General features: G+C 52.8%; 6 protein-coding genes across 6 annotated transcripts; 4 read left to right on the top strand and 2 right to left on the bottom strand.

Moving 5' to 3' along the window:
* Positions 1-327: 327 nt before the first annotated feature.
* On the top strand, positions 328-1,089 carry TRV_01166 (RING finger protein; the record flags this gene model as incomplete). The annotated part of the gene is made up of 1 exon (XM_003024603.1): positions 328-1,089. The coding sequence occupies one exon, from the start codon at positions 328-330 to the stop codon at positions 1,087-1,089; it is 762 nt and encodes a 253-aa protein (XP_003024649.1).
* Positions 1,090-1,322: 233 nt separating this feature from the next.
* TRV_01167 (uncharacterized protein) lies at positions 1,323-3,342 on the bottom strand (the record flags this gene model as incomplete). Its single annotated transcript, XM_003024604.1, has 2 exons — positions 1,323-3,009; positions 3,077-3,342. 2 exons carry the CDS (start codon positions 3,340-3,342, stop codon positions 1,323-1,325), a joined length of 1,953 nt encoding a protein of 650 aa, XP_003024650.1.
* Positions 3,343-4,331: 989 nt separating this feature from the next.
* On the top strand, positions 4,332-5,335 carry TRV_01168 (inositol monophosphatase QutG, putative; the record flags this gene model as incomplete). Its single annotated transcript, XM_003024605.1, has 2 exons — positions 4,332-4,474; positions 4,594-5,335. 2 exons carry the CDS (start codon positions 4,332-4,334, stop codon positions 5,333-5,335), a joined length of 885 nt encoding a protein of 294 aa, XP_003024651.1.
* A 217-nt stretch (positions 5,336-5,552) lies between these two features.
* On the top strand, positions 5,553-10,407 carry TRV_01169 (uncharacterized protein; the record flags this gene model as incomplete). The annotated part of the gene is made up of 3 exons (XM_003024606.1): positions 5,553-6,849; positions 7,001-7,304; positions 7,371-10,407. The coding sequence occupies 3 exons, from the start codon at positions 5,553-5,555 to the stop codon at positions 10,405-10,407; spliced, it is 4,638 nt and encodes a 1,545-aa protein (XP_003024652.1).
* Positions 10,408-12,290: 1,883 nt separating this feature from the next.
* On the top strand, positions 12,291-13,562 carry TRV_01170 (uncharacterized protein; the record flags this gene model as incomplete). The annotated part of the gene is made up of 2 exons (XM_003024607.1): positions 12,291-12,744; positions 12,802-13,562. The coding sequence occupies 2 exons, from the start codon at positions 12,291-12,293 to the stop codon at positions 13,560-13,562; spliced, it is 1,215 nt and encodes a 404-aa protein (XP_003024653.1).
* A 706-nt stretch (positions 13,563-14,268) lies between these two features.
* TRV_01171 (uncharacterized protein) lies at positions 14,269-18,588 on the bottom strand (the record flags this gene model as incomplete). The annotated part of the gene is made up of 8 exons (XM_003024608.1): positions 14,269-14,591; positions 14,665-14,987; positions 15,107-15,680; positions 15,830-15,861; positions 16,042-16,287; positions 16,386-16,511; positions 16,586-18,469; positions 18,572-18,588. The coding sequence occupies 8 exons, from the start codon at positions 18,586-18,588 to the stop codon at positions 14,269-14,271; spliced, it is 3,525 nt and encodes a 1,174-aa protein (XP_003024654.1).
* Positions 18,589-18,907: the final 319 nt, after the last annotated feature.

The following is an 18,907-nucleotide window of genomic DNA, read 5'->3' on the forward strand; positions in this document are numbered from 1 at the left end:
AGACTGGCAGTCAATCAGTCAATATCCATATATATTGGTGTTGGTTGGAAGAGCTAACTCCTTCATAGTGCTCGTGCCTCTACAAGAGTCCGCCCTCTTCCTGAGGAGAAGGAGAGAGCGCACCCTACTAAAACCCCTGGCCAAAAGCCAACTGCTAGTCCCATAAATGATGGCAGAAGAAGCAGTCCGTCGCCGTTATTGATAAGAATGTTCAATCCTAGGATTGTCTTGCCACCAGAGAGACAGTACGCAATCCAGATCCTCCGCTACAAGCCACGTAACTATCTACAATACTAATATTTTTGCAGAGTGACATGTGTTGTTTGCATGTCTGATGATATTACTGCCTCTAAAACAGCAAAGCTTGCCTGCTCACATAGAATATGCCACGGATGTCTAAGGCGGGCATTCACCCTTTCCATCACAGACCCACAGCATATGCCTCCGCGGTGCTGCACGTCAGATCACATACCCCTGAAACATGTTGAAAACTTATTCGACCTCAAGTTCAAGTTGAAGTGGAACCAAAAGTTTAGAGAATATACCACTAAGAACCGGATATACTGTCCATCAAAGGGCTGTGAGAAATGGATACCCCCAGCAAATATATATAGAGCTACAGGCTCCCGTGGTGCCAGTAGGCGTAGATACGGAGTCTGCAGTCGCTGTAAGATAATGGTCTGCTGTACCTGTGGTGAGAAATGGCATAAAGATGAAGACTGCCCGCAGGACGAAGGGTCTATCCAATTTGTCGAGATTGCGGAACAAGAAGGCTGGAGACGCTGTTATAACTGCTCTGCGATGGTAGAGTTGAAGGAAGGTTGCAACCACATCACTTGTCGATGCACAGCGCAGTTCTGTATTGTCTGTGGGTTAAAGTGGAAGACTTGCGATTGTCCGTGGTTCAACTATGTGGATATACCAGACAATGCAGTGCCACCCGGCGGAGCTGTTGATATTAGAGATCCAGTTTGCTATCAGGAAGAGATTGATAGAAGGCGGGAGCAAGAAGCAGACGATGAAGCTTTAGCTATTCAGCTTCAGTATGCACTCGCTCTTGGAATGGATCCTAACCTGGATAGCTCATGAAGATATGCTTTACCCAGCAGTGAATGGAGATTAGGATGGTGTATGGATTTTCCTTCCTGTCAGGTTTACAGAAGGATCTCAGATTGGTAAAGCCTAAAGATATATTTTGGCAATTCATAGCGATAACTCTTACTTTTCCGGTTATCCAAACCCTCGTATCAATGGGTATTTCAGTATCTCACAGCGTGCCTCTGTCAATATCTTCATACCCTGAACCGGATAAATGTGGTTCACTAAGGATCAGAGGTACTTTGCAGAATATCATACATATTACTGCTAGAGGCTTGTCGCCTCCGCGCTACGGCTGGAGGGTTTGTTGTCCTCTTCTCCCGTTTCCTCTTCTTCCGGTTCGGGGTATCCTTTTTGATATCTCCAGATTCCTCCTGCTCCAGATCTGCGTCCGAAACAGGGATCTGAGAACTACCCAAGCATTCAAACAGTGTACTTATAGTATCTGACATCGACTTCATATCCTTCTCCGTACATGAGTTGAGCCATATTCCAGCTTCGGATAATATGCGTAGCGGAGGGAGTTCAACCAACATATCTAAAAGTGGCTTTCCTATTCTCTGGACTTCAGCATCGCCTGTAAACAGTGAAACCTGCAGAAACTGTTTAAGCATACGAAGAGAGTAGAGGGTACATAGCACTTGAGCCCGCAGGTGGAGGTCATCCCACGTTAGAGAACATCCCATATAGCCGAACTTGAAGAACTTGATAATGGCGTCTGGTTTTGGGAGACTAGAGTGTTCCGCATCCGAATAAATGCGAAGTAGAGCATATGATACCCAGAAATATATGCTTTCGCTCCCGGAAGAGAGCCGGACAGATTGTATCTGTTCAAGTAGTTCCTTAGCAGCCAGTGACAGGGGGTCTTCGTTTAGTAATGTGATGGGCGTTGGGACTATTCTCTGGCCTCTCCGTGCATGCTCAAGGACCGTATCTCTTCTTTTATTCTTCGGGAAGGATATGTTGAATATAGAGTATCCAAGGGCTCTGATGTCACTGCAGTCAACCCAGGCACACCTACGAGCATGGTTTTCTGTCATCACGGGCAGGTAAGAGTACAGCTGGTGGCCATCTGCATGGAAGCTTGGATGATGATATTGAGCTACTAGCTCTGAGACCTTTGAGTCAAGAAGGGGAAATTCAATGCCGTTATCGTTGCCCTTCATCGAAAAGGGACGAGTGTTATATTCAGCTAGGAACTCACCGTAAGACGAACTCACTCTTGATTTCTTTTCTGCAGCCTGACACAACTTTGAAATGGTAGACCACTTCACATACGGGTCCTGCTTTAACTCGTATCCCACTCTCAATAGATTCTTGATGCCTAGTTGGTTGGCGATCCTGGATGGACGGAGTTCCTTCGCTCGCACACCAAAGGACGGAAGTCTAAGTTCGCTTTCATTTGTATCCGGGAACTCGTACATCTCGATGGACTCCAAAAACACAACAGAGCCATCAGATCCCAGATCATGTATAACAAGGTCTGAATCTCCCGTTAGCACTGCAGAGCCTCGTTCTCTTGCGGCTTCGGCACAGAAGATATCCGCCTCGCCCAGGACGACTTCCGTGATATCTGCCCACGGGAACAAGGAACCATGGACTTTTTCGGCGTCGTTGAGATCATGGTAGCACTCGATGGCTTGCCAGCTCCACCGATACTTCAAGTCCTCGGCAACGGTAGCAACCATGAGTGGGTTATCAGGCAAGCCGTAGAATTTGGGATTCACCAGGCGACGACTAAAGAACAGTTTGGTATCAAGCGATGGCCGGCCTCCCGCCACAGTACCACTCTTGAACCCGTGCTTCTTTGCCTGACAGGCCTGCTGCAGCTTCGAGGCGAGTTTGGCCATCTTCTCCAGGCGTACTTTTCGCTTTGACGGCGGGAGGGCTCCATCAAAATAGATTTTCTCTCTAAAATTTGGTTAATTCGCAAAGACAACTAACTAGTTGGTTATTGATCAGATACATAAATACATACACAGTGACGCCGATGGCGCGAAGATGGAGCAGCGTCTTCATGACCCCGACGCTCACCTCGTCGCTAGCAGGCTGAGCTGAGAACGGGTTGAGATGCTGCTCCATGGCCGCCATGAGGCCGTAGTAGACATGGTAGACCAGCGCAGGGCCATCGATGACCACGGAGGTGATGTTTCGGGTATTTTCCTGGCCCTGCGGCGCTGTTCTCCCCAGCCAGACAGCTTCTTCATACCGTAGAAGATGTCCTTTGAGACGTGGAATGCCCATCCTGGCCGATGTTGGTGTTGATGGGAAGTCTCTGTCTTTGGTTACTTATGGTCAAATGTTGAAGTTGAACATGAAATTTGAGAACTAGTTAGTTACCTAGTTGCAAAATTCGACACGACTTTGTGGGATTGCTCGTTAACCAACTGACTATGAGATGGCCGAGCAAATGGAGAATATTCAGTTAAATTACTACTATCAAGTCCCTCCTATGGCGTATAACCACTTAATAGCTGGTTGGCCGGCTGGCTATCAAGGGGTGGTTCTTGCTTCTGACCTGTTAACAGGATGGAGCTTCGATACCAAATGTTTACTATAAAAACAACCCCCTAAATCAGTGCTTCTCCCTCTGCTTCTTCTTCTTCTTCTTCTTCCTCTATCTCTTTCTTCTGGGTAAGAATCATATCCCTTTGCTATCTCTTGCACTACGCACGCATCTGGGTCCATTCTTCCAATGGCTGTTGTCTCGCGGCTGTGTGCCTTCGACAACGATCAACGATCCCACCCAACGGTAGGATGTCCTGCTATCTGACGGCCGAGTCAAGAAGGATTATATACATGGCATACCGTCGTCCGTTCATGAGGCTGCTCGCACTTTTGTCTGCGAGATGATTTACGTCCCTGGTATGTGAAATACAGCAGCATCTCGAGTACTGACTGCAAGGCGGCTGTCTACGAGCTCTGGCATCTTCGAAAGGTGCCCTGCGATGCCCTTGGTGAGATGCTGGTGGACATATCCAATGCGTCGCCCCGGATTGCAGGATATCATGGCGTTGCTGGCTCTGTTCTAATAATATTTCAGGACTGTGAGTGAGCAGATGGCGGTTGAGTTGATGCCCAGCAAAAGAAAAGAAACATCTTGGCCGGCGTCATCACAAAGCAGAGAGCACTTCTTCTGCTCTTCTTCCCTCCGCCATCGACTTCTTGCTACCATCATCAATTGAGGCCCATCTCGATAGACAGACAGATAGAAAGACAGACAGCCAGTCAAGATGGCCGAGACGCCCGACCTGGCCGAGATCCACGACTTCCTGGTCGACCTGGCCAGCAAGGCGGGCGAGATGATCACCAGCGCCCACCCACTCATCAACGGTGCTGGCTCCAAGAAGAACAGTAAGAAGACGCTCTCGCTCTCGTATGCATATAGATCAGGAACTAACCGGCAGGCCAGGCTCCGATCTGGTGACTGAGACCGACCGCGCTGTCGAGGCCGTCGTCTCAGAGGCTCTGCGTACCAAGTACCCTCACTACCAGTGCGTCGACGACCCCCTATAACCAGGAACAAGAACAGGCAATAACTGATCACAAGAGCATCAGGTTCATGGGAGAAGAGACGTACGACCCGTCAAAGCCACTGACAGACGAGCCGACCTTCGTTGTCGACCCAATAGACGGCACCGTCAACTTTGTCCACGGCTTCCCCTCGGCCTGCATCTCGCTCGGCTTTGCCATCAGCCAGCAGCCCGTCGTGGGAGTCGTCTTCAATCCGTTCACCAGCACGCTCTACAGCGCTGTCAAGGGCCGCGGGGCGTTCATGAACCGCACTCGCAAACTACCGCTTCGGGGAGAGGATGTCGAGCCGCTCATGGGACTGAGCAGTGCCCTGGTGGCCGTGGAATGGGGCTCAGACCGCTCAGGGCCCAACTGGGAGGTCAAGCTGCGTACGTTTGAGAGCCTGGGCAAGTCCAAGGAGCAGGGCGGCGCGATGGTGCATTCGATGCGCAGCATGGGCTCGGCTGCCTTGAACCTGTGTGCCGTGGCCTCGGGCGTGCTGGATCTCTACTGGGAAGGCGGCTGCTGGGCCTGGGACGTCTGCGCCGGCTGGATCATCCTGGTTGAGGCCGGCGGCATCATGGTCGACGGCAACCCGGGCCAGTGGCAGGCAAAGCTCGACTCGAGGCGGTATCTGGCCGTCAGGGGCGCGCCGGGGGGGCAGGGACAGCGCGAGCTCGTCCAGGAGTTCTGGTCGCACGTCGGCGGTTCTCTCGAGTACTAGCTGCCATCCCCCTTGTCTATTGATGATTGAATGCCTATAGATAAAACGGTTACGAGATATATAGTTATGATAGACATGAGATTTATATATATATCTATATATACGAGTGGGGGTTTCAGCCGCAACGCTGGTTGATATCAGTATAAATTATATCTCAGCGCCAACAACGTATTATATCAACATCAAAGAAAGACATAAAAAATATATATATACCAGGATGGACGAAGCAGTTCAGGGTCGAGTAGACGGGGTCCCTTCTACCGCCAGCTTCTCTCAGGATCACTTCGAATGGCAGACTCAGGACGCGCGCTCGACAGTGCCGGCAGACAGCATCATCGCCATCATACAGAACGAGAACAAGGACGAGGACGAGGACAGGCTGCTCTACCTGCAGCACGATGAAGACGGCGAATCAGCTCGTCTGGAGACGCTGAAGCTGTCCGGCCTTGCGTCTTTGCCCGGATACTCGTCCTTCTGCCACGCCCAGCCGTCCCATCTCGCGGCCAGCGTCCGGCTTCATGTCATCGTCTCGACGCTGTCCGGCACCCAGAAGGCCTCGTCTTTCCTCCAGCAGGCAGTCAAGCCGTTACTCTCGCAGCTGCGGCCGGAGGGCGACTATACAGTCCATGAGACCGAGTCGGCAGAGACAATCACCCGCCTGGCGAGGACCGTCTTCCTCCCGCAGGCGCTGGCCGGCAACCAGCAGACGATCATTCTGATGTCCGGCGACGGCGGCCTGGTCGACCTCATCCGCGTGCTGGCCGAAGCTCCAGATGCCTCTACGCTTGTCCGGCCTGTCGTCTGCCTTGTGCCAATGGGGACGGGCAACGGACTGGCCAATTCTACGGGTCTGCTGGCCGACTCGACCTGGGGGCTGTCGAGGCTGGTCCGCGGCTCACCCGCAGACCTCCCGGCCTTTTGTGTGCGATTTCCGCCTGGATCGATGTACGTGACGGACGAAGGACGCGGGAGGGAGCCGGTAGCAGCGGCGGGACAGCGGGCAGACGTGTACGGGGTGGTGGTCGTGAGCTGGGGACTGCATGCCTCGCTGGTGGCAGACAGCGATACTGCAGCATACCGGCGGTTCGGCGTCGACAGGTTCAAGATGGCCGCTCAGGAGCTGCTTCAGCCCGCCGACGGGAGCGCCTCCCACAGCTATTCAGGCTCGCTCGTCCTTGTCCGAGCCGGCGAGGAAGAAGAGGTGGTCGACCGGCCATGCCACATGTACGTGCTGGTGACGCTGGCCTCGCAGCTCGAAAAGGGGTTTACCATCTCGCCGGCCTCAGCGCCGCTCGAGAAACAGCTACGGATAGTCCACTTCGGGCCTGTCCCATCCGAGAGAGCCGGCGAGCTGATGGCGCTGGCGTACGCGGGAGGCAAGCATGTCGACCAGCCTGAGGTCGCCTACGCTGCCGTCGAGGCCGTCAGAATCCGGGTGGCGGAGCCGGACGAGCGCTGGCGGAGGGTCTGCGTCGACGGGAGGATTATCCTGCTGCCCGAGCAGCCCGCCAGACGTGAGAAGGAGCCAGACGAGGCCGTTCAATGGCAGATTGAGATTCGACTTTCGCAGCGCCAGTTTTGCCAACTCGTGATGTAATTGATATTCACGTATTGTCACTTTCGGCGCCTGCTTTGTCATACAATACGTGTAATACCGTTACTCAGCCTCACCTTATCCGGCCCAACTGGTTACTTACTATCAAATCGACGACGACGACGAACAGAAACAAAAACCGCCGGAGAAAACGAGCTCAACCGCAGACAGAGGAGTGCGCGAGCAGATGCTGGTGACTCCCCGGACGTACCGGCTTTCGCAGACCCCAGACAGCGGCGTCTCCCTTGCGCCTGAAGCTCATCCGACCTTTCGTACCCTGCGTGGCTGGAGTGTGCCTCCTGCTGAGACCCGGCGGGCAGCGGAGATGCTGCTCGTCCACCAGGCCGGCAGTCTCAAGGTCGGCGAGGTAGCTCGGTAAGCGGTTTGCTGGCCCACCGCATAAGCCGTCGTGTGTACGCTGCTGACTTTGTTTCTGTGTAGGTACACCCTGACCTACACGCCCTCTGCAGACCGCATCCTGCCCACGCCCTCACAGCTGTATGTCAAGCTCCGGAATACCGCGGCCACTCCTCTGCGTGCTGCATACCTCCACGGGCCCTATGCGTTGCATGTCTCCTGTCGGCCAGCTGCCTTCGATCCCAACCGCAAGTTTGGCCAGCATGAAGTTGACGGCCTGCCGCAGTTCGAGCCTAATCTGAAGCCGGGAGGAGCCTGGGATGCTGTCATTAAAGTACCCGAACGAGTCCGGTCTCCGCCAGCTGGAGCTGCTGGGTCTTCTACTACGACAACTACGACGGGCGTGACCTGGATAATAGACATATCGTCAGAGATCATCTTCTCCTCCACGGCCTCGGTGCAGTACGAGCTTCTGGTTGGCCGGGATGCTGCCTCTGTCGAGCTGGGTGCTCCCGCCATGGCCAACTTGCCCCCTCCCGGCCAGCTTCGAGACCATGCCAAACCCGGGCCGTCGAAGAACCAGCAGAAGCATGAACGGCCAGGTAGAGTACCTGGTGTATACTCAGAGTCTATTAAGCTACGGGTAGACGACACCGCCAGCCTATGGAACCTGCCACCATTTCCTTCTTCGGCAGAGGGCAGTAGTGGCAGTAAGAGCAATACCACAGCCCCTGCCACGGATCGGCCGGCGGAAGTCTCTTCTTCCCAACAGGAGCAACCGAAAAAGAAACGCAAGAAGATACATTTTGTTCTCGTGACACATGGACTCCATAGTAATCTTGGTGCTGACATGCTCTACCTCAAGGAGAGCATCGATGCTGCCGCAAAGCATGCCCGAGAGGAGGCCAGAAAACGGAAGAAGTCGTCAAACGGCACAGATCCTACCGAAAACGAGGAAGATGATGAAGAAGACGTGATCGTCAGGGGATTTCCTGGAAACGCAGTGAGGACAGAGCGCGGCATCCAATACCTGGGCAAACGGCTGGCAAAGTACGTCCAGCTCATGACATACCCAGATCAGCCGTACCTCCCGCTGAAGTCCAAGAACAAACTCAGACGGCCACAGGCTCGTCAGATTCTTGGAGACAGCGAACGTCAAGGTTGCCGACAAAAGGAGTATGCTTATCAGATCACCAGCATCAGCTTTATAGGCCACTCTCTCGGGGGCCTCGTCCAGACGTATGCCATTGCATATATACAAAAGCACTGCCCAGACTTCTTCGACTATATCAGACCCATCAACTTCGTCGCCTTTGCCTCTCCTTTCCTCGGCCTAAGCAATGAAAACCCCATGTACGTCAAGTTTGCCCTCGACTTTGGACTTGTTGGTCGAACAGGTCAGGATCTTGGCCTGGCGTGGAACGCGCCTTCAAAAGTCCGTAGTGGATGGGAAGCCATGATAGGAGGGCTGGGAAGTGATGCAAGCCGTGCTCATGGTCAGGACCCAGGATCGAAGCCTCTCCTCCGTGTCCTGCCCAGCGGTGCCGCCCATGAGGTCTTGAAAAGGTTCAGGAATCGTACCATATATTCAAATGTTGTCAACGATGGCATTGTTCCCCTGCGTACCTCCTGTCTCCTCTTCCTTGATTGGAGAGGCCTCGAAAGAGTTGAGAAAGCAAGGCGAGAGAATGGCCTCGTCGGAACAGTAGCTGAATGGGGATGGGCGCAGTTGACTGGCCTTAATTCGAGTGCTCGCGCCGTCGCTCGCCCGCCTGGTTCGGCAGATGACAAGACCCAGGAGAGTAGCAGCAAGACAGGCGCTCAGTCACCTCATCTAACACCTCATCCAGCCAGCGGAGAGAGCTCACCTGGACTGCCTCTGGCCAGTCAGTACTTGCAGTCAGAAAGTGACCCGGCCCTGGTATCGCCCCAGAGGCTAAGTCCAGCCAGCTCACCTACGTCACCTGCGTCTCCCGGGCCCGTCAACAGCTTCTTTTCCTTCTTCCGGCCACAAAAGAAGAACAAGGGGCAAAAGATATATAAACGTTCGCAGACGCTTCATACTGATACACAGAATGAAGAGACTGCGCCCACAAGCAACCCGGAGTTGACTGCACCTCCAGTGAGAAAGGGCCTCGTCCGTGGAGACTCTCTGTACGATGAGGAAGAGGGTTGGTATACTCCTCCAAGAACAACGATCCTCGAGTCTGCCGGTGACGTTCTCAGCCCACCTCTGCCTCCGCTTGAATATCTTATAGACCCGTCATCACGGCCTAGAACCATCTTCCATGACCGGGTGTATCACCCCGATGATATCCCTCCACCTCCACCCACCAGGCCTCGAACTATGTCTCGATCACCAAGTTACAGTATCAGCCGAAGTGCCTCAATGGAGAACACTGGTTCACAGGCTGGGGCTTCTGATGGTAGCAAAACACCAACCGAGGTACCCCAGAAGGGCAGCAGTGGCATGAAAGTAGAAGAGAAGATTGCAAGAGCTTACCACCGTGATCTAACCTGGCGCAAAGTTCTGGTCCGCCTAGAACCAGATGCCCATAACAACATAATCGTCCGCCGCATGTTTGCCAATGCCTATGGCTGGCCGGTTGTCAAGCATTTCGTCGATACTCACTTTGGCTATACCGCCTCTGCCCGTGAATCAGACGATCTAGAATCTCGAGAGGAACGGGCCAAACCGATGAACGTCCCAGCAACTGACCAGGGAGAAGAGGTTATAGGCCAGCATGATTTGCCGCGTTGTCAGGCCTCGCCGAACACTGGACCGAATAACGGACCGTCGAGCCCTAGCGGCAAGAAACCTGTCTCCTCTCTTCAGCGAGATGCTTCACCAAAGGTGCAAGGAAGTCCAACATTTGAGCTGAATAAACCTACACCATCGATTGAGCGCAGGTTGAGTAGTCTAAGTATGAATTCGAAGACCTCTCAGACTGACTCCGCCCAGTGGACGGATACGTACCTCGAAGATGACGGTCGTGATGAGGAATCTGCCGAGGATGACATCGAGCATTACAAGAAACATGAAGGTATTCGAGCTTCAGACTATTTAGAAGCCAACACTCCAAGGCCTGACAGCTCTGAAGCCCAACCACCCGTATCTTGAATGATTCGTCAACTTCGTGTGCCCATGACTTCCCTTAATTTTAATAACATACTGCATTTGAATCCTGATAATTCTATAGCCCTCTCACCGTCATCAATAGGACGCACTTGCATTGGAAAGGAGAATGACATTGATATTTTTATTTGCCTTTTCCTTTTTATATCGTCGTATTTCCTATTGTCTATAGGGGTAGTGTATATATGTATTTACTTTGTCTATACCGTAGGCGTTATATATATTGTAATGTCATTATAATAATATCGTGCGAGATATTGGTTATACGTGACGAAAGCTATGCTACAGACGGTGTATCTTTTTCGTGCTCAGGGAAAGCTCATGATAGGCCGAGTAAGCCGAGCCCGCCCCTTACCTGCACATCTAGCAGATCTGCTCGGTCCATGTTATCGCTAGACTGTTAAAACACCCCAAAGAGCACAGAATAGCCACAGTTCTTAAACCATAACGAAGGCCCTTACACGATTCTGAAGAACCTTGTAATCCTATACGACTGTACAGGGTGGAAACCACATCTAGGAGTGAACAAAGTTATGGCTTGTGAGCATCTGGTCTTTCAAAGTAGGCGCTGCCAAGTATAGTCACAATGGACACTACTCCTGAGAGATGCTAAACCTCATAACCCCTAGCAGACCCGGGGTACGGCTGTTGATGAGGACAAAATCATGACTCGAGACTATCTTCACTTCTCAGGGGCGTCAGGAAGTCGTTCGATGACGTATTTAGCCCGGGCAACACTCATAACCGGCACACCGGGAATTTTTCTATTAATCCATCGTCAGTACTAAATCATTCGCAGCTCTCTAGGTATATCGGGGGATAGCCGAAACCCACCTTATCCGTCTTTTTAGATCACGATCATTGGTTGCGACAATATAAATTCGGTGCTTTATAACTCGGTCCACAATGCAGTCATCAGCGTATGTGCCGGTATGGTCACATTTAAGTCTTTCGAATCGAGGGTCCTTTGCTATCCGCAAAGCAAGCCAGTATTTTGGTCCCAGCTTCTCTAACTCGGCTAATACACAGTCTGTAATGATCGGTATACATTTCGCGAACAGGCAGTCCATCATACTTGGTATAACATCGAGTTTATGTTGGACTGTGTGGGATAGAAAGTTGGTGTCGACTAAGATTGAGTAAGGTGGCGCGAGCGAGGTATTGAACTGGAAGAATAGGGCAGACGGAGCTTGAGGTCTGTCATGGGATAGGTAATGGTTTGTTAGCATTGGTTCCCATATCATAGAGGGGAGGTGGGTGTCAAAAGTAGGGGAGAGTGGTACATTTCCCGGACAACATTGTCGGCCTTCGCTTTCTTTTCTTCCGCTTTAGCCTGATTCTGCTTCCTGTATCCCAAGGTATAATATCAGTATGTCTCTTCCTCCCATGCGCAACAGGATAAATAGGACAAGGTCTTACAGTCGGTTGTCCTTTTGACTGATTATTTTTTTTACCTAGGTAACGATTAGTGACGGTTCTTGAAGGAACTGGATGTTGGAGACGAACATGGCCAAATTTTCTGGTTTTCTTTGCGATTCCCATTTTTACAAATTGCTCAAGCGGATGATAGCAAAAGGAAATACCTTGACAGTGAGCTTTCAATGAAAAACAGAGGTGAGATGCTGGTTAAGCTGGGTGTTTTCTAAGTACTTATGTTGGAAATTGAAAATGTTCGTTTTTACTTTTTTTTTTTTTTTTTTTTTGATAACCTTTTTTACTAGGTTGAGCCTCAATCACGTGATGATTCTATGCTTTTTTCAATGTCCGACAAAATGGGCGAGAAGCTGAAGCCGAAGATGAAGACGAAGACGAAGAATCGAGAGATTTGATGCCGTCAACTAGGATATCGGTACGTCGCTACCTTCGAAATGCGATGCAGGCCTTTGGTATGGTCACCACGACCACTACTACCTAGCAGAAATGCTAGATACCGGCCATCGTCTACATCCACGCACGCTCCGCTGCGGACATCCAGCAATGCACCCAATGGGTTGGACAGCCCGAAGGCAGAGGCATCCAAGCAGGGGGGCCAGAAAGAGCCTCGCCGCAATCTTACAGAGCAGGCTATGCGGGATCGAGAGGATTTATTGCGGGAATTTGGCCTGGAAATGGTTCCAGGCACTGCCAGCCAGGGCACAGGTGTGGACATCAATAAGATGGGCCAGCTGCAAATAACGGACGCAAATCTGAGTAAACGGCCTCATAAGACTGCCCTGGTCCTATATAGGGCCCCCGCTTCTCTTACAGAGAGAGACTTTCTACGCATCCTGGCCCCAGGAAAACACATTGAAGGATGGAAGAGCCAGGGAGGACTGGAGCAGAGTAAGTAGCTACTACTACAGGCAGAAATGGACTTTAATTGACGCTTATGTACAATAGTAATTCCTACTCGGAATCCCAAGACTCTGGATCGAATGAATGGTTGGATTCTTCTCTTCTCAAATCCTGCTGCGGCCGCTGCATATCAGGGGAAAGTACACAAGCTGCGTGAGCTACTTCGAGACAAAACTCCGTTTTACCCGGCGTCGAGCATCGACCTTCCGTCTAACTATGAGGTTCCGGGCTCTATGGGCTTTACATTGCAAGACTATACACTCACTGCACCCTGGCAATTCCCCCTGATTACCGCCGAGTTCTTCCCGTTCAGTAAATGGGTGTCCTCCTGTATCAGAACCCAGGAATCAATCACCGGCGTGATAGCGCACGACGAGGAAGAACCTCCTGAAACTTCGGCACCGGTTCCATTCTCCTCGGACGCAGCTGGATATCCTGTACGAATGTGCATTTCGCGTGACTCATTCCTCAGCCCGACGAGAAAATCGCTGATCAATTTTCTTTACTGGGATGGGGAAAGAAGATCTGTTCCCTGGGATCTTATCGAGGGCTGGGATAAGGTGATATTCCTGACTAACGGGAAGGAGGATGGCAGCACACCGCTGGGTGAAAAGGCTCATGCGAAGCCCAAGTTCGGAGAATATGACATCAGCAACTGGAGAGTAACGTTTAGGTCTGCATCTGATGCTAGGAGGTTCGTGAGGACGTGGCATATGAAGGAATTCCCACAGGCGGAAGATATGGACTATTGCGATCCGCCGCCAGTGATCAAGGCCGAAGCTCTCTTCTGGGACGAGAGTTTTTGAACCACTTTATCAGCTCCCGTATAATATAGGGGTATAAAACATCTCGGCCTAACTATATAATATGTATATTTACGGATAGAAGGTGAACCATGTATAGAATCGATTAGATACAATCCAGTTATTCTTTATCAGATATCACACATAGCAATGACAAGAAAGCAAACGAGAGGAACAACCAAAGGCCTGTCAATCGGTGGAGGGGATAGAAAAAAAAGACCAGGAAAGACTCGGAACAGAGAAAACGCCTTCTAAGCAATAAACACAATTCAGCCGGGAAGAGGAACCTGTGAGGTACACAGAGACGGTGGGATGGGGAGCGGACGGAGAGAAGTATATGATATGTGTATCTCGACATGGTCTCATGCCAAAAAGGAGCAACGCGAGCACGAGCAAGATCAAGGTGAATGGGAGGGGAAATGAACAAAGAATAAATATACAAGGCGGAAAGGAGGCATGACGGATCGTCGGGATACTTCTCTCGTATATTTCTTTAATAAGAAGAATTTCACCTCTCTCGCCCTCCAAAAAAAAAGTAAAAAAAAAGGTTGATAATGAATAAAGAATAGAAAGTGAGAATAAAAAGTGCTAGAACAGATAGGTAGGTTAGGTTGTGGAAAGAGCCTCGAGCAAAGGGAGACGAACTTGCTGGGGATATCTTCGTCTTGACTGTGATGTGATGTGATGTTTCATATCACATGTCGTAGAACTAGCAACATGACTTCCCGAGAGAGCCGCCGGCGCCACCGTTCTGGTTGTCTATGTTGACGCCCTGGGAGCCAGCCTGTTCCGCCTTGGAGACATCCATGTCCTTCTTTATTTCGGTGGCGAGGCTGTAGAAGGCCTTGTCGACGTTGATGTTGTTTTTGGCAGAGACCTCGAGGAACGGGATGCCGAGCTCATTGGCGAGCTGCTGGCCCTGCTCAACCGTTACGGCGCGTTTCTCTTCTCCGTCGCATTTGTTACCGATTAGTATCTTGTGTACTCCCTCGCTAGCATGTTGTTCAACGTTCGAGAACCAAGTTCGGATGTCTATTGATGATTAGTTTGAGAAGTAATACGAAGAAAGTCGAGGAGAATAAACAGAGATAAACAGAGTACGAACTCTTAAATGATCGCTCGTCAGTGACATCATAGACAAGTAGGATGCCCATGGCATTGCGGTAGTAAGCAGTAGTGATAGTTCGGAATCTCTCCTGTCCTGCGGTATCCCATATCTGCAGCTTTACTCGCTTGCCGTCGAGGTTTATTGTTCTGATCTTGAAGTCGATGCCGATGGTGGTGATGAAGGATGGGGTGAAGGAGTCTTCGCTGAAACGAAGCAGGCAGCAGGACTTGCCCACGCCAGAGTCTCCGATGAGCAGGAGTTTGATCTGGAGAGTGAATGTCAGCACAAGGAACCAGGTACTCTCTCTCGATCGATGCCGTCTGTACAAAGTAGCTGGGGCCCCTAAATGAGAGCTCTACTCAGGGGCAGGCAGAGGCAGTATGAAGAAGGGGGAAGATAGGCATACTAGAAAGTCGTAATTCCGTGTCCCCGCCATTACGTCAAGCTGTGAGAGGGTGCAGGGCGGTCTGTCGAAGATTCACAGGGCCGATAGGAAGTCTGGGGACAGCGTGGAAGGCCCCGTCGATAGAAAAAGAGCTGGCTGGCGAGCGATGCTGTATCACTGGCCGCGGTGTTGGCTGGCGTAGAGGCGGCTGCTCTGCGAGTGACGCTGCTATGTTTTCGAGATGCGATAGGTCCGTCCAGGCGAGAACCAAGGCCAGGGTGAATCGAGTCTGGGAGAAACAACGGCGAGACGGAGAGGCTGCGAGGGCTGTTTATCTGTCTCTTCTGGCTGTCACTGTTGCCCTGTTCTCCTCTGTCTGTCTGTCTGTCTGTCTGTCCGTCTGGATGCTGTGCAGGAGGATGGCTAATCTCCGGTGCGTTTCGATGGCGTGAAAGCTGTGAGACGGCGTGTGTCAGCAAGGGGCAGCGAAGTCCAACGGGCAGCCCGGGGCGTCCTCTACCTGTCTCTGTCTGCTCGTTTCCCGCGTCTCTGTCTGTCGGCTGCGTGATGTCGGCGTGGCTGGCGAGTTGTTGCTGGCGGTCGAAAGATGAAGTCAGCGTTTCGACCTCTTTTTTTTTTGTCTTTGCCGCAAAAGGAACAAGTCACTCGTCTTGGCACTGGCCACATAGAGATAGAAGACGCAGAGAAAAGACGGCGAAATATTAGAAATAAAACAAGATCTAGAATTAGATCAAGAATTAGATATACGATATATACTTTGTACAGAGGCAGGAGAAAGGGCAGAGAATCTACAGAGTACGCAGATTAGACGTGGGGAGCGGCTACGGCGGACGGCGTGGATAGGGTGCTGGAAAACAGGGGCCTGGATGTACTTGGGAGGCGACAGGAGAGCTATATACAGGATGTGTAGACAGGCAGGCGGAGGCGATGCTGATGGGATTCTGATGAGATGATGCTGATGGTGCTACGAGTAGATCCATTTGGAATATGTCCATCTGATCTGGTCGACAACTTTCATCTGGTGGGCGATGCCAGCTCTCACGTTCAGCAGGTCGTTCAGGTCCTCGTGGAACTCATGGTAGATGGCTCCTGGGAGGACTCGCTCGGCTCTTCGTCGCAGTGTCTCGGCCTCGCATATCAGGAGACCGTGGTCCTTGTACGAGAGGACTCCCGTTTGCGAGGGGAGAGAGCTCATCAGGATCCGGTTGACGGTGCTATCAAGCTGTTAGACGTGTGCGTGCGTACGTGCGTGTGTGTGCGTGTGCGTGTGTGTGATATGGAGAGAGAAAATTATCAAGAGTAGAGAACTAACCGGAGAGAACGGACGATTTCGCTGCGTCGTTGGCCCTGTCGTAGGCCTCTCCTGCTGCCGAGGAGGCCTGCAGCCCACTGTACGGTTGCATAGGACACCAGGATGCTGGGAGTAAGTCCGATGAAGCTGGTGTGCAATGGGTTAGCAAGCTGGAACGAGTACGACGAGGAACGAACCGGAAAATATAGACGTAGACGTACGCAAAAACAAGCTCCTGGCTCTTGAGGATGGAGTTTATGCCGCTGATGGCCACCTCGACGTCGACTTTGGTCTTCTGGATCTGGATGAGCAAGGCAGTGACGAGGTCGCCGCGGATGGCACCGATGAAGGGCCGCTGCAGGTCCCGTTCGTACGCTCGCAGGACGGGGGTCAGGTCGCCCTGCCGCACGCCCTGGCGGATGAGGTCGAGAGCATCGGGGTGGCCGGAGAGGCCAAGGTCCTGGGACGGGCGGGTGCGGACAAAGTCGACGACCATGCGCTCGAGGCTGGAGAAGTCGGCGTCGAGGCTGTTCTTGCTCATGAGGGCAACCTCGCTCTTCTCGTCGTGCCGGATAGTGCCCACCAGCCTGGTCAGGGGCTCGATGATCCAGTTTGTCCAAAAGTCGGACACGGTCGACCCAAGCTCGCGCAGCCAGGTGAGCAGCTCTGCCTGTCTGCTGGTGAGGATGTTCAGCACGGTGCTGGAGGAGAGGAGGAGCGCCAATGCAGCAGGCCAGTAGCGCACCAGTCTTGAGGGGCGGGCATAGTTGCAGGCGAGCAGGCGGCTCTGCTCTTGCTGATGAGGGAGATGGTGCTCAAGCACGTCGATGAGCAGTTGGATGACCAGGTAGGCCTGGTCGGTTGGGCTGGGAGAGCGGCCTGTCCCAGCAGTTTCGTCAATAGTCACCAGCGACTCCTCCATGGCGCGTATCCCGCTACCGACGGTGGAAAAGACATTGTCTTCGAACCCGGTCAGGTCGGTGTCCAGATTGTTGACGTGCTGGAGGACAGTCTGCATGAGCACGGTGGTCCGCGAGACGAGATCCCGCCATTCGTCTGGGCTGTCATGTTTCTTTGACGATGAAGGCGCTGGATCCGGGGCAGCACTACCACCAGGGCCTGTATCCGGAGTGATAATAGCAGGAGGAGTGATGGCCTCGTCCTCGTCAGCCACGTCGAAGAGGAGACCTTCCTCCATGAGCAGGCCAACGGCACAGGCGGTCATCTCCCTCAGCCTGCGCAGGCCACTGCGGCTAGCTCGAGCCCGGCAGCGGGCCAATTGAAAGGGCGAGAGGACGAGCTCTCTGGCCTGGGAGCTGGAGACGGGACGAGCTCTGACGCTGTGGTGGACAAGCCGGTAGAAGGCCCGCCATCGTGCCATCAAAGTGGTGCCATCGTGGAGTCCGCTGCCAACACTAAGGTCCTCCGCAGAGCTGCCCCTGCGAGCATGACGAGCATTATTACCATTATCGTTGCTGCCCATCTGCCGGATGTTCCGATATATGCTGATCAGGTAGCTCGCCCAGCGTGCCGGCGCCGTCTGGAGGGTGTAGAGGCCTGAGTAGAAGGCCGACCCAAGCACCTCGTCCCAGTACCAGATGCCGTCGCTGAGGGGGACCGTCTCGTCGACCATCGAGCTCGTGACGGCGGCAAACGTCTGCACCGTAGCCTTGGAGGCCACCAGCCACAGCAGACCCGTAGTATACTCTCTGGCCGGTGCATCGTAGTCTCCTTCTTCTGCGTCTTTGTCTTCATATTCGGTGTACCTCGTCTCGGCGGTTTGTATGGCCTGCTGCAGGCGATGGACACGGCGTAGGTGGTCGAGCACCCTGGCCGGCTTCAGCGTATGGCCCCCAGAAAGAGCTCTGGCAGCTGCAAGGAGCGGCGGACGGACTGATCCCAGGTCCTCCTGCGCCCTGCCCGTCCTCCTCGCTGCCCTCCTCACATCCTGTGTGGTGGTGGTGGTGGTGGTGGTCGTCGTCGTCGTAGTAGCCTCTCTCGTCCCGGCTGCTGCGGCCTCACGCTGCTGGCTCGTCTCGACGCCGGCCTCCGCAAGGCCTCGCAGCTGTAACCGGTCGACGTAGGCGTCCAAGCGGCGGACATGACTGCAGCCGTCAGCACCTATCTCTTATAAGTACCGTTTCTCTGCGGCCTCATCTTCGTCGTCATCTCCCAGCTCTGCCCGTCTCTGCTACTACAGTACTTACTCGCCAATGAGCGACATCCCGGCCACCCGGCGAGTGGAACGGCGTCCCGGAGCGTCTCAGTCTCAGATTCTGCGCAGTCTGGCGCTCTTCATCGAGTCATGAAGTCATGCAGTCATACGATCTCTGCGCGCGGTCTCGCTATGCTGGATGTTGTTCTTCCTTGCTCCACGCTGCCCTGCTTGTCCCAGCATGAGCGCCGCCTAGTTAGTTATATATAAGCCTGTCCACTCTACCTTGACCCTACTCCGTACCTCTCCCTCTCTCCCTCTCTCTGCCTCTATCTCTCTACCTCCCTACCTCTCTATCTCTCTACCTTAATAGTCTCTCTATCTAGTC

Source organism: Trichophyton verrucosum (assembly GCF_000151505.1).
Source record: "Trichophyton verrucosum HKI 0517 chromosome Unknown contig00100_1.f1.exp, whole genome shotgun sequence".
Lineage (NCBI taxonomy): Eukaryota > Fungi > Ascomycota > Eurotiomycetes > Onygenales > Arthrodermataceae > Trichophyton > Trichophyton verrucosum.